This window comes from Apiospora marii (assembly GCF_038362585.1).
Source record: "Apiospora marii strain CBS 49790 chromosome Unknown utg000011l_segment0_segment0, whole genome shotgun sequence".
In the NCBI taxonomy this organism is placed as follows: domain Eukaryota; kingdom Fungi; phylum Ascomycota; class Sordariomycetes; order Amphisphaeriales; family Apiosporaceae; genus Apiospora; species Apiospora marii.
In genome coordinates this window covers 5,067,750-5,080,400 of record NW_027117382.1, presented here as the reverse complement: position 1 = coordinate 5,080,400, position 12,651 = coordinate 5,067,750, and the positions used below count along the sequence as shown (strand labels likewise).

The 12,651-nt window shown below is 55.1% G+C and overlaps 6 protein-coding genes across 6 annotated transcripts; 3 read left to right on the top strand and 3 right to left on the bottom strand.

Moving 5' to 3' along the window:
• Nucleotides 1-4: 4 nt before the first annotated feature.
• PG985_014765 (uncharacterized protein) lies at nt 5-1,747 on the bottom strand (the record flags this gene model as incomplete). The annotated part of the gene is made up of 2 exons (XM_066834531.1): nt 5-783; nt 1,741-1,747. The coding sequence occupies 2 exons, from the start codon at nt 1,745-1,747 to the stop codon at nt 5-7; spliced, it is 786 nt and encodes a 261-aa protein (XP_066679271.1).
• Nucleotides 1,748-1,891: 144 nt separating this feature from the next.
• On the top strand, nt 1,892-3,173 carry PG985_014764 (uncharacterized protein; the record flags this gene model as incomplete). The annotated part of the gene is made up of 2 exons (XM_066834530.1): nt 1,892-2,574; nt 2,644-3,173. Coding segments are annotated over 2 exons (1,213 nt in total), but the record flags the coding sequence as incomplete, so codon positions are not given.
• Nucleotides 3,174-4,018: 845 nt separating this feature from the next.
• Nucleotides 4,019-5,896, top strand: PG985_014763 (uncharacterized protein; the record flags this gene model as incomplete). Its single annotated transcript, XM_066834529.1, has 1 exon — nt 4,019-5,896. The coding sequence occupies one exon, from the start codon at nt 4,019-4,021 to the stop codon at nt 5,894-5,896; it is 1,878 nt and encodes a 625-aa protein (XP_066679269.1).
• A 208-nt stretch (nt 5,897-6,104) lies between these two features.
• Nucleotides 6,105-7,719, bottom strand: PG985_014762 (uncharacterized protein; the record flags this gene model as incomplete). Its single annotated transcript, XM_066834528.1, has 2 exons — nt 6,105-7,080; nt 7,121-7,719. The coding sequence occupies 2 exons, from the start codon at nt 7,717-7,719 to the stop codon at nt 6,105-6,107; spliced, it is 1,575 nt and encodes a 524-aa protein (XP_066679268.1).
• A 498-nt stretch (nt 7,720-8,217) lies between these two features.
• PG985_014761 (uncharacterized protein) lies at nt 8,218-8,922 on the bottom strand (the record flags this gene model as incomplete). Its single annotated transcript, XM_066834527.1, has 3 exons — nt 8,218-8,359; nt 8,435-8,627; nt 8,742-8,922. 3 exons carry the CDS (start codon nt 8,920-8,922, stop codon nt 8,218-8,220), a joined length of 516 nt encoding a protein of 171 aa, XP_066679267.1.
• A 1,543-nt stretch (nt 8,923-10,465) lies between these two features.
• PG985_014760 (uncharacterized protein) lies at nt 10,466-12,169 on the top strand (the record flags this gene model as incomplete). The annotated part of the gene is made up of 1 exon (XM_066834526.1): nt 10,466-12,169. One exon carries the CDS (start codon nt 10,466-10,468, stop codon nt 12,167-12,169), a length of 1,704 nt encoding a protein of 567 aa, XP_066679266.1.
• Between the last annotated feature and the right edge of the window lie 482 nt (nt 12,170-12,651).

Genomic DNA, 12,651 nt, shown 5'->3' with positions numbered 1-12,651 from the left:
CTGGCTAGAAGGGCTCGTCGACGGTAGCGGTGTGCACCCCGCCACTTTCCTCATATCCGGGTGGTATCTCCGCCTCGGAAGGGATGTTCAGTTCGCGACGGACGGGGTCCCGAAAGTAGCCGCCCCCCGAGGGCCGCCTCGCGTCGAAATTGACGCTCAGGTGTTCCAAGTTCTGCCAGTAGGGCTCTTTCGCGGCAGAGGCGGCACCGGGCCAGAAGAGGGAGCCGTCCACCACGCCGCAAACGCGCAGGTATCTCAGCGCGCTGATGCCCGACGTGGCGGCGCGGATCGCGTCGCTGAGGACATCGAAATCTTGGCAATCCCCCATGTTCAGGTTCCCCACGGAGAAGTCCGGGACCCAGAACGAGGCGGTCCCCTTCATGACCAGGATCAGCGACCGCAGATTGGAGGACCGAGGCAGAGTCTCGGCGACGGCCTGGGCTAGGTCGTGGCGGTGGGCCCGGCGCAGCCCGATAAAGCGGATCTCCCAGTCGTTCAGCTCCCATTCCGCCTCTTGCAGGCCGGGTAGCCGGGCCGGTATGTCGATGGCGACTCGGTCGTACAGCTTTCGCGTCGTAGGCCACGTGTCGAAATGGTTCACCACGGGCACGAGCGGAAGCTCGGATGGGCGCAGGAGATGCAGGTACGAGTACAGGTATCGCCAATCCCACAGATCGACCAGTTTTTGATCGTGATCGTATAATATTCGCACGTGATTTGCTACTTGCCTTTCGCTCGGCGGGGTCGAGGACAGCTGGATGCTTGATACTCCTGGCTGTCTGGCTATGTGGGCGAACAATGGTGTTATGCATTAGTGGCTGTCCATACTTATGTTATATTTGTAGTAGATATCTGCGCATTGTGTGCTTCAGCACATGAGCATGGGACTCTGTTCATGTCCCTCACCGCGAAAACTAGAGTGTCCAACTGCCCATAACCCTCTTCACTTACACACAGCATTTGCATTCCGAGCCCAATACGTAAATCTAGAATGGGCTGACCCAAATTCTCCTACTGGCTACGACAGAAAGTCGCCGATCACTCTACAAGACTGTAGGGGCCGTCCAGGATGTTGCGTTGTGTAAAAATACCCCCCTACAGCTGCCGCAGAGATGGGTTTGGGCAGATTGGCGGTGTTAACGAAGGCTGCCTCGGGGGCGATGTCAGATAGCTACATCTGCTCCTTCCCTACACAGCTTGTAAGGTAAAGCAGGCGGGATTCTGTTTTAATTTGATGATGCATGTAATATTGATTGGGGTTCTTGGCGTTTGCGCTCTACTGGCTCGGTTGAGAATACCTGGGCTGTGAAGCCAGATATGTCTGACAAGGCAGCCAGTCACAGCGGAGGCAACAACTACCGGCCGCTTGAAGCATACTATGGTGTGGGGGTTCAAACGAGTACTTGGCTCAGCGGCCCGAAACTCATCCACCCTTCCAATTCTCTCTTATCTATCTACTGATCCGAATCGCTCCCCTTTCTTTCCCACTTCGTTCGTCGCTCTGTTCCAGGCCAAGAAACGTCACTGGAAGGAAAGACTATCTGCCAACAACCTCACCATGGCGTCAATACGTATGTCGAGACTCCTTGGTCCTGTTGTAAACATGTTTCTAGGTTGCTAATGAGATACAACTTGTAAGCGTGTGGTGGTACCATCTACCAGATTCAAACTCCCATCATCACGTCCCAAACCGACATCGACAACAGAACTTTTTGGTTACCACAAAACCCGCCCGTGGACTATTCATTGTATATTGCTATACATGGTGCCCAGGGTAACCTGACATTTCCAAACATAACATCGGCTCATACAATCTCCATTCTTTGCAACGACATGCTGCAAAGTGTGACTTTCCCTGAGTCTTGTCGACCTTATCAACCTCCGCGTTAAAATGGCGCCGTCCCTCCGAACAATCAAATTAGATCAATGGCAAGCCAAAAGTCTTTTGGTTTCGGGAATCAACGATCCTGACATCTACTTTCAAGACACGCCTCTTGTCCAGGCTAGCTTGCCTTTCAATGGTTCAGGTTCCGTTCAACTTAGCAACGCTGGTTCCATCTTCATGCCCAACTTGACTCGGGCGACAGAACTCTCGATCACGAATACCACGACCCAGTTCGAAAATTTAAAGACAATCGAAGAAAACTTCGATATCGCCCTCTGTGAAATGGATCGTTGGGGTAGCATGCCCGTAATAACGCCCAACTTAACCGACGTGGCCGATGTCCGTATCAAGGATGCGACACATTGGGGCTCTCTACTTGGGCCTCAGTGGGAACCGGGTGATCAAGCTTCTGAACTGGCTGTGCTTCGTTCGATTGTCATTGGGCCATCTAGTCTCTATGACCCAGTGGCTGCCCATGGAAATCGACGATCATTTCTCTACCACCAGCCCGCGCGAGTACGCGGAGACTTCAACATTACCGGCAACATCAACGTGAGCATGTTCCGGTTCAGGACGTTGACCGAGGTCAGACGCCTGTTCATCATGGACAATCCGGGTTCTTGGCTCCTCCTTGACTTCCCGCGTCTATCGACTGCGACTTCCATCTACATAAATGGAATGTTAGACACGTAAGTTGAAGAGTTGAGGCCCCCAGGTTGGTCGACAGTTAACTGAAACAAACTTACCACTTGGGACAGGACAATGGATCCAAGTCTCTTCCCAAATCTTACTCATGCAAATGAGATGATTGTGGAGCCTTGGAACGCCGAGTTCGATTGTTCGCAGCTAGTTCGCCTGCGAAATATCAGAGTTATCGAATCATTATCCTGCAACGGGACCCACGGGACGAACCAGATCGAAACGAAAACCAACGGGACCGCCAACGATACTGACAGTGGTGCTGGCCCGTTGGAATTCAATGGAATAACCACCCCCGTGGCAGCAGGAGTCGGCGTAGGCGCGGGGCTCGGAGTGTTGATCCTTGCGGCTTTGGTCTGTTTGGTCTTGTTCTACCGACGAAAAGCACGCGCCCTGACGGCGACGACAGAAGGCGAGGGGCCCCCTCGGATGACCAAGGCAGGCGAGCCAGACTGCGCGGCGCTGGATGGTAATCAGATTGTTGAAGGCAACAACACTTGCCTGCCTCACCAAATGGAAGGCGCAGAGGTGGTAGAGGCCAGCGGGGTCCAGATACCTGCCGAAGCCGAAGCGGAGCGTGGTCACAACCGGACCACCGGAAACCCAGGGCAAGAGAGAAGTACGACACCCGCGGAGCTGGCTTAAAATAGCTGGTCTCAATCCGTTGTTGCCATGTTAGTACGATGGAGAGAGATGACAGACCTTTTATGGCTTTCCTATGTGATGCGGTTGCCGTATGTTATAAGGTTTTTGGTCTGTGTATTGTGTAGGATGTACGATAAAGACCAGGGGCTTGCGAGAGGGGAATATGTCACCTACACCCTCCTTGGAGACGCAGATTGTAAGTTACGGTCAGCCTCCTAAGCTGGTGACCCCGCATCATTGACATCTATCATACAGGGACCAAAGTCGGCATAGTCACCGAAGTTATGCGCCACAAGGTAGGCGAACCCCAGAACACGGCGGATCTGGTGACTACCAGTTTTTCAGAACACCGAGAAGCTACAGGGATAATCGGGTTCGGAAGACATTTTCCTTGGTCTTGAGCATTCCTATGCAACGATTCGGCTTGGTGTGGTGATGAGTGAAGCTGTGGCTGCGCTAGCGTTACTGCAGGCTTTGGCGATGAATCAAATCAAATCATGCCGTTTGTCGGTAGTGAGGTAAGAGGCTGTGGCCATACATGGAACTTTGGCTGGACGCTCGCGGTTGTGCGTGTGCCCGTGCCCAGAGAGGGGTGCAAGATTGAGCCACCACGCTTCGCTAGCCACGCTTCACGTTACACACGTAGGCATAATACAGATGGCCTGTCCATAAGAACGGCAGGCGCGGGGCACAACCCAAACTGAGGGGTTCTCTTTGAACCGGAGTCTTTCCCTTTGCGTTCAGATTCGCGTGATATCCCATCTACCGTTGGACTACCGACGTCCGACTATGCCTTTCAAGTATCAAGGGTTAGCCAGCGACGAGTCAGTTCGACTGCTCCGAGTCGACCGACTAGATGGAAGCGATGGGAGTGTATTGTGCACCTTGCTGCATGTCGACCGTCATGACCCGCCGACGGGAGTGTCGTGGATTGCTCTGTCTTACCGATGGGGTGACGAGAAGGATCTAGTAACCCTAGGGTTAAGAGAGGTCTTAGGTGTGGCATCTGGAGTCCCCTCAGATGCCCCTAACGACGCGTACGCAAGGACTCAAGCACCGAGATCGGCATTGGACATGATCCTGTCTCTTTATCATTCGGGGCATATTGCTGACAAATGGATTTGGATTGACTACATCTGTTTGAATCAGCAAGACCTAGTAGAGAAGAGCGTTCAGGTTGGCTTGATGGGTAGCGTTTACAGTTTGTCAGCTCAGACTATTGTCTACACAGGTCCGGCTTCCCCTTCTACTCCTACCGCCATGGATTTCCTAAAGATGCTAAAGAGCATCTTCGAAAAGCTTGATCAAACGGATGGTCGAGGCCCTTCCAATGGCAGTGCAATTACATGCCAAGACCTCCTCGAGGTGACCGGAACGTCAAGTGGAAGCCTAGAATGGGCCGCGTTGCGAGACCTCTTGATGCGTCCATGGTTCGGGAGACTGTGGGTCATGCAGGAGGCCGTGCTCCCCAGAGACGTATTATTCATATGGGGGCAATACAGCCTATCGTGGGCTGAGTTGGAAACACTCGCCGACTGGGACACACGCTCGAATCTATTCGCTTTGCTCGGGAATGCAAAGGGGGGTTGGGCGGCCATTTCGACCCTGAAAAAGATCAACCTGCTGCGACGAAATCGCGATGGCGCGACCAGAGGACACAAATGTGGCCTGTCGTTTGCCCTGTACGCGTGCGACGCCACCACTTCCTTCGACCCCCGGGACCGTATTTACGGCATGCTCGGCCTACTCTACGGCCGTGGGGCTGCCATTGACATCAAACCTGATTACTCGCCCGAGAACACAGCAGCGGCCGTCTTTACCGACGCCACGTTGAAGTGGACGATGCAAAATGATTCGTTTGATTTGGTGTACGGTGCCGGCATAGGCCTGCCACGCGATGTTGAGGGGCTGCCTTCGTGGGTGCCCGACTATACGAAGAGCTTGCCCCAGTACCCCGCAGCCCATCTTCGTGCTGGAAAGGGTGATTTTAGATCATTGGCCTTGGAGCCCCTGAAGTTCCAGGGGTCCGACTTCGAAGTCCAAGCTTTCCTCATTGACACCATCGACAGCGTTCTGCCATACAAGACACTGGGTAGATCTAGCGAGTACACCAATATCGAAGAGGACGACCAGGTGGCTTGGTATCTAGAGCAAGCCATACTTCACGTGTCGCAGGTCTACCCCGTGCCCTGGCCGGAGAACCTTGCCGCGCGCTTCGTCAGAACGCTCACATGCAACAGCGTCGTGCTGAGCGGTGTGGACGGCGGTGCGCCGTCGCCGGCAGGCTATGACCGGGCGTTTGCGCAACTCGCCATCGTCCGGAAGCTGGGCGTCTTCGATCATCCCCCACCGGTCCGACCGGGCCAGACTCCCACCGCGCAGGAGCGACAAAGCTTCTTGACGACCGTGGCGGGCTATATGAGTGATAACACAATATGTACCGTCCCGCGCGGCCGTGTTGCCCTGGTACCACGCCGCGCGGAGCCAGGTGACGTGGTCGCCGTCTGCCCAGGGGCCCGTCTGCCCTTCATTCTACGCCCGTCCTGCCGAGGGACGGCCAGTAGCCAACGGTTTCAGATGGTCGGTACGGGGTACGTGCATGACTTTAATGATGGGATTCATATAGCTAAGTCATTTGGCAAATTGGACTCTGTAATTCTATATTAAATTCGTCAATTAGTATTATTTTGTCATGCTTTGTGGATATTTTAACACCAATTGTTAGGAGACAGACTTGAGATGTATCCAGCCAAATTGGGTAATGGGAATGGAGTGGTTTCAACTATCTGGATGTAACGCAATTCCATAGTTCACTGCATCCAAGTAGAATAGCGGCCGAGACGAAGGGAAATCCAATATCCTGCGAGATGGGCACTCACTCACTACCTGATGACTCGATATCACTACCTGACGATTCACTGCCTGTTGATGGCAGTGGCGCGAGTAGTAGATCGTTGTCATCCGCGGGTAGATAGCCCTGGAGGAAATGCGCCATGGAGTCCAGTCCTAGTGTTTCAGCATGGTACATCACCTTCCTGATAGCCTTGTCAGTGAATGCAGTAGACCCAAAGGTCAACAGCATACTCAAGATGCGCTCGTTCTCTCTTTGCATGGCCATTTCCAGGCTCCCCACCAAGTGCTTCCCAAAATTCGGGGACTCCCTGTTGAGGTGGAGGAGAATGAGCTCCACCAGGCGTGGATTATCCCAATCCACAGCTCCTATGAGGCAATCGTTGTCGTTGGTTCTGGAGTAGTCACGTGGGCGAAATCCCTTTTCCAAAAGGTAGGTGACTGCCTCAGTATGGCCCCCGGTGACTGCTTCGTCCAAGGGGTCTTCCTGGTCCAAGGAGTCTTCCTGGTCCAAGGGGTCTTCCTGATCAGACCCCCCGGACCGAACAGGGTTTTCCGGAGTCGCGCCGAGCTCAATGAGATGCTCCATCAGCGGCATGGCACCTTTTCTAGCCGCCAGACACAGGTATCTGCAAAGAAGCTCGTCCTTCGACTCCTCGTCCTCCGACTTCTCTGCGTCGATGAAGTCTGTGTCAGAGGAGTACAGTCGCTTGAACACCCCCACATCGGCCACTTCGTCCATCGTTCCCATGAGGAGTTCGTCCCATTCTGTGCATACTTCACGCATAGACTCGAAGACAATCTCTAGTGTCGACAACTGGCCGCCGCGACATGCGTCCCAGAAAACGGACTCTTTTGCCCTATAGGCGGCCTCATCATCCGATGTAGCCGACATGAAATCTAGGAGGACATGGACCGATTCATCATGGCCCGCGAAGGCAGCCTCCTCTAGAGGATATCGGAAAAGTGGTCTTGGGCTCATCGTCAGTTCCATATCCATGCTGCAAGGGATCAGCAATGTTCAGCACGAGGTTGTCTTACTTGGGGTTATCATCGAGGCCTGGGTATTCGTTACTATACACCAGCCGTGGACGATCATGGACTTTTTGGAGCAAGTCTTTCACGAAAGCCACATCATTCCTGGCCGCTGCCACGGACAACAGAGCCTGCAACAGCTGGTCATCGTCCTCGCTGGTGGGCTCATCGTCAGGCCGCCGGGGGTCGCCGACCGACGGTTTGAAACCAGGCGGCATCCTGAAAGCACTCCCCGGCTCCATTGTCGCGCAAAGCTCCCCTACGCAATCATCCACGGCGTCGTCGCCCGGGTCGCCCCCAGACCCAGCATCGCGCCGGTCGACGAGGCGCTCTGCGACGCGTCGGAGGACGAAGAAAGGTCGCGGCCAACCTATCCGCCGTGCGGCGGATCCCGTGGCTCGGTAGGCAAGGTAGCGCGGCCACTCGATAAAGATGCAGTAGGGGTCGTCGTCGAGGACCCCCGACGCGAAAACGGCTCGCACCACTGCCACGTCCCAGGCGCGGCTCACGTGGCGCAGACGGAGGGCTCGTTGGATGTGACGCGAGCGGACGCAAGCAATGAGGATCTCATGAATAATCTCTGGGGGTAACTCTGAGAATTGCATAGTTCTCTGTGGTCAATGCGAAATGATTGATGCCCCCGAAAAGATGGATATCTATGTTGAGTGATAGTGAAGAGACGTCAAAATAGAAAAAGAGGGGAAAGGAGCTTTGATGCATCATTTTAGTTGTCGCCGACTTAGTAAGCGATGTGCGACAGGGATATCCCGTACTGACCCGCGAATGCATTGCAAATCTTCACTTTAATCCTGCTTGTTTGCGAAACACGGTCTGTGATGCCGTCTGCGTCATTCAGATGTTCGGATGGTGAGAGTTTACGCCAGTCTCATCCAGTAATCGGGAATACACACGACGAGTTTTGATTGACAGTTTGCATATCAGACAAGCAAATCGTAGCTATTCAGCATACTTTGGCTGCACGTGTCTAGTTTTCCGATACGATGAATGATCTTCTATCTGGAGATGCATCTTCGGAATACTCCATGGTTTTACCTCATCCGACACAAATGCTGTTCCTTTGATTACTCCAGTCCCATAAGCGATTAGCTCGAAATAGACCAGTCAACGACGACATCGCCATTCGGGTCACTGCAGGTCAGCTGGCCAATGGCCGCCACATAGCCAGCGTGGGCATAGCCAGCCACCGCCTGGCCGACGGCGTCGCTGACATCTCCGTTTCCGATCCTGATATTTGTCCTTTCAGTCAGCCGAGATCCCCGACGAATCCCGCGGTAAGAACCAGGGTCTGTCAATACTCACCAGACATGTCCATCGCCTCCAGGCAGGGAGGGCAGCGAGACTCGGACGTTGCAGGTTCCGGCGAAGGTAATGATCTTGGCATTGCTGTCGGAGGCCCAGTCGGACGTGTCCCAGTAGCCCGGGGTGTTTGCCGAGTTGTCCTCCAGCTCCTTGCAGTCGGCCTCGCGGGCGAAGTTGCTGGTCATGGCGGTCACTGTGTAAGTGGGGGTTTCCATGTCAGTACTTGGATGATTGGCAATAGAGCTACACAGTTGCAAGAGGTTGACGGAGGCCAACATCCCGTCTGAAGGAAGGATTCTCTACTTACTTCCGCTGCGGGTGCAGATGCGCTTGGTATCGGGCGTGGCGGTCCAGACGCTCTGGAAACGCTGGACACCCACGGTGGTGGTCTCGTTGTCGGCGGTGAGGCTGTTGATGGCGGGAAGAGCCAAGGCCTGGACCTGGAAGGCTGCGAGGAGGAGAGATGCCAGCAGGATGAAGAACTGCATCTTGGCGATAGGAGTAGTGGCGGCTAGGTGTGGAGCGAAAGAGTTGCGGAGTTGCAGAGTTGGGGATATGAAAGACGTTGGGAGAGCTGCTGGAGGCTTGCAAAGGATGGGAGGCCGAGACTGAGTGGAAGACGTAGAGGCTCGGTTTTATATAGTAAATCAACATTGAATATTTCTCTTTGTCTTTCTTAAGTAGGTGCAGTCTCATATGCACATAGGTTCAATCGTAATCAACCAAGCAAAGAAGATCCGCGGAGGGATGTAGATAAGTCATCGTAACATTGTCGTCCCTGTCCTCGACTGTATTCATTGCGGGAAAGATGTGTTATACGTATGCACTGAGTTTACTTGGGCCATTGCTTTGCTGACCATGACCACAATCGTCAGAACACCCCTTTCCTCGGACTCCATTCAATGTACCCAGACATTGATGTCTCTACAATCTTCTATCCGAGAAAGTTGGCGACCGTGATTGGAAACGCATGGCATGATGGCTCACAGTCCGATGTAGATATAAATTACAGTGTTTGTTGGTTAGATCAAGGCATTCTTCGGTCACAGTAGTCTACCTGGGGGTGCGACGTTGTGTTTGCCTCATATCTGGTATTACTCCCCTATTACTCGCGAATCACAAAGAGAATAATAACCCCCTTTCAATCGTTATTGACGAATAGTTATTGTATGACTAGATAGAGTATCTACTCAAGCGTTGTTGTCAAGGAAGGTTGCGATATTTGGGTAAGCAACTGCCAGCGTTGGAGAACACCTTGATGTACCGGGATTTATCAACTACCCCAGGCCATGTTCCGATACCAAAGCTGGCTAATCCAATTGGATGCTCACACTACATGCCCAGACCACGTGCAGCATGAAATGGTATTTGACCGAAGCACAATTAGAGACCCTCGATCTTGGATACTGTTCTGTTGTTATGAACAGCCACATGGTGAGAGGAATTGGAAATAACCTAGCTGTCTCCGGTATGCCCCAAAACACAAATACCACGCACTTACGACAGCAGCCTGTCCGTTGGGGAGACTCAACTTCGGAGATTGTCTTCTCCAAGCTGCCCCTAAAGGCCATCCGGGTTGCCAGGAGGGTACGGCTATGCAAAACTTTTCAAGTGGCGGCACTGGCGGCAACCTTGATACCGAGTGCATATGACGGGACCCCCTCGATGTGAAGACGAGAAACGCTTCTCGCATTTTGCGGCACATTCACTACCGATAAGGCTTTCGCCATATAATGAGAGTCAATAGACACTGGCACGTTTCTGGGGGCTTTGGATTTGGTAAGTATAGTAGCTTTAATACGTGTTGTTTCGCATCTTCAAGAGCAATGTGCCCAAGATCCAACGGCTCTACCTAGAGATAACCGGCGTTGGGCATCATCCAAAGTTAAAAGAGCGGAAAGGAAGTATAACAAGTGCCTTTGGTCCCTATTCTGATGCGTTCTCGAGTCTGCTCTTCCATTCCTCGACGTTCTTTTCTTTCCCATCGTCTATCTTGTTCATTTCACTCGTCCCGCACCGTATCGCTGCGCCATGGAGTTGGTCCTAGGGGAAGACAACCTCTACGATGTCCGCATCCCAATCTCTGAACTGGGCCAGGAGGGTTTGCCAACTGCCTGGGACCTCGGCATCGACCTCAAGGCCGTCTGGGCCGCCCAGAACGCCTCCATCCTGGCACAGAACGCGTCGGAGGGCTGGATCGACCCCAGCTCGCCCAAGATCGCCCGCATGCCCCGCGAGGGCGTGGCGCCGGGGCTGCTCCCGTTCGCGCCCCTGCTGCTCGCCGTCTTCTGCGTCGCCTACATGTACTTTGACAAGCTCCTGCACAGCGTCCTGCTGCCCCGCTTCTACGGGTCGCTGTTCAGCACCCAGGACCGGGCCCAGCGCCTGACCTTCGCCCTGCACCACAACGCCCTCGTCGCCTTCGGGCTCGTGCTAGGCTTCCTCGGCGTCCCGCTCCTGCGCGTGCTCGCCGGCGAGGCCGTGCTCTCGGACCCGCTGCTCGTCGCCGGCGGCCGCGTCACCTTTGGGGACTGGATCTTCGTGCCGGCTATCGCCTACTGCAGCACGTACCTGGGCGAAATGTTCGTCCGCCGCGACCAGCCGGGCCTGATCCCCAAGCTCCACCACATGGCGGTCCTGCTGGTGGCGCTGACGACCCTCGGCATCACGGGCGACGTCGAGCGCAACCGCAGCGCCACCGTCTCCTTCTACATCATCGCCGTCTGGTGCCTCTTCGACCTCGTCACCGAGCTGCCCGTCCACGCTGGGCTCATCGTGTGGCGCTGCGCCCGCGACCGCGCCCGGGCCCGCAGCCTGGCCCGGCTGATGCTCGGCCTCGCGCTCTGGCGCCTGGCCATGCTCCTGGCCAACCTGGGCGTGACCGTGTACCTGCTCCTCGCCGCCTGGCGCAAGCTGAGCACCATCTGGACCGTCCTGGCCCCCATGGCGGGGTGGCTCTGGTTCTACGCCCAGCTGCAGAGCGCGCACGTCCTCTACGCCCTCTCGCGCCGCCTCCGCGACGAGCACCGGGCCGCCGAGCGCCGCGCCAAGCACGGCGAGGGCTACTCGCTCGAAGAGATCGAAGATGGCGGCCATTCCCGCAGCGGCCTGCTGTTCAACGACCCGGCCTACGCGGGGCTCACCCTCGGCGCCACCCTGCTGTCCTGGACCCACGCCTCGGGCGCCAGCCAGGGCCTGCTGAGCGAGCCCAGCCGGAAGCACCTGCTGGTGCTGGTCGGCGTCGGCCTCGCCATCGGCGCCACCGTGGTCCTGGTCCGCTACTTGACGCAGGACGCCGACGGCGCGCTCGGGCTGGCGGCGCGCAGCGGCACCGCCGGCGGGGACAAGAGCGACGCGTCCAACTTCAACACGCACAACGACGCCAAGGGCGCGGACCGCACCAAGTCCCCCCACGAGGACAAGAACGGGGGTAACCATAACAGTGGCGGCGACGGCGGCGGCGACGGTCATGGTGGGGTGGTGGAGCGGAGTACCGGTCTCCTCGCCGCCGTGGCCAATGTCCTCCGCCAGGCCCTCGACGAAAACACTACCGCTGCTACTGCCGCTGACGCCGTCGTCGATTCCGTCGTCCCGGCGGTTGGTGGTGGCAGCGGCGACGACGGCAGCAGCATCAGCCCTGCCCAGTCAGAGAATGAAGAGGGATCTGCCGCGATCCGCCGCCGATGCGCAGACAATGACGAGTGGTGTAAGAAAGCCATAGAGCATCATAAGTAGAGTGGACAGATTATCCCGAGTGTTGCTTGTTCTCTGAGTATGGCCAATACATATTGTCAGAGGACAACGAGAAGAAGTCTGCCGGCACCCCCGGGCAAGGTGAGGAGTCTAGGTGGATTTCACTATGTGCTCGACAAATTGCCAGGGTATCCCCAAATACTAACACTTGCTCTGAAAGTTCGGTTGGAAGCCTGTTCCGTTTACTCGGGTATGTTGGTTGGTCGGCTTGGGACGGTAGGGAGGAACTTTAAGTTATAACGGCTTGATACTTCATAATTAATGGTCATCAAAGGATGGGAGAAGTGGGAAGTAGACGTAGACTGAAAGAGGAAATAGTGAAGTTGTAAGCAAAGAAAGAAAACTGCAATCTGGTGTTTAATACGCAACGACTCTTGAAGACTCAGATGGCGTCAAAGCATCCCTGGTTTCGCCCGCACGTCGTAGAGTTGGCTACGTTCCCCCATGAGATATGCGCTGTGTTG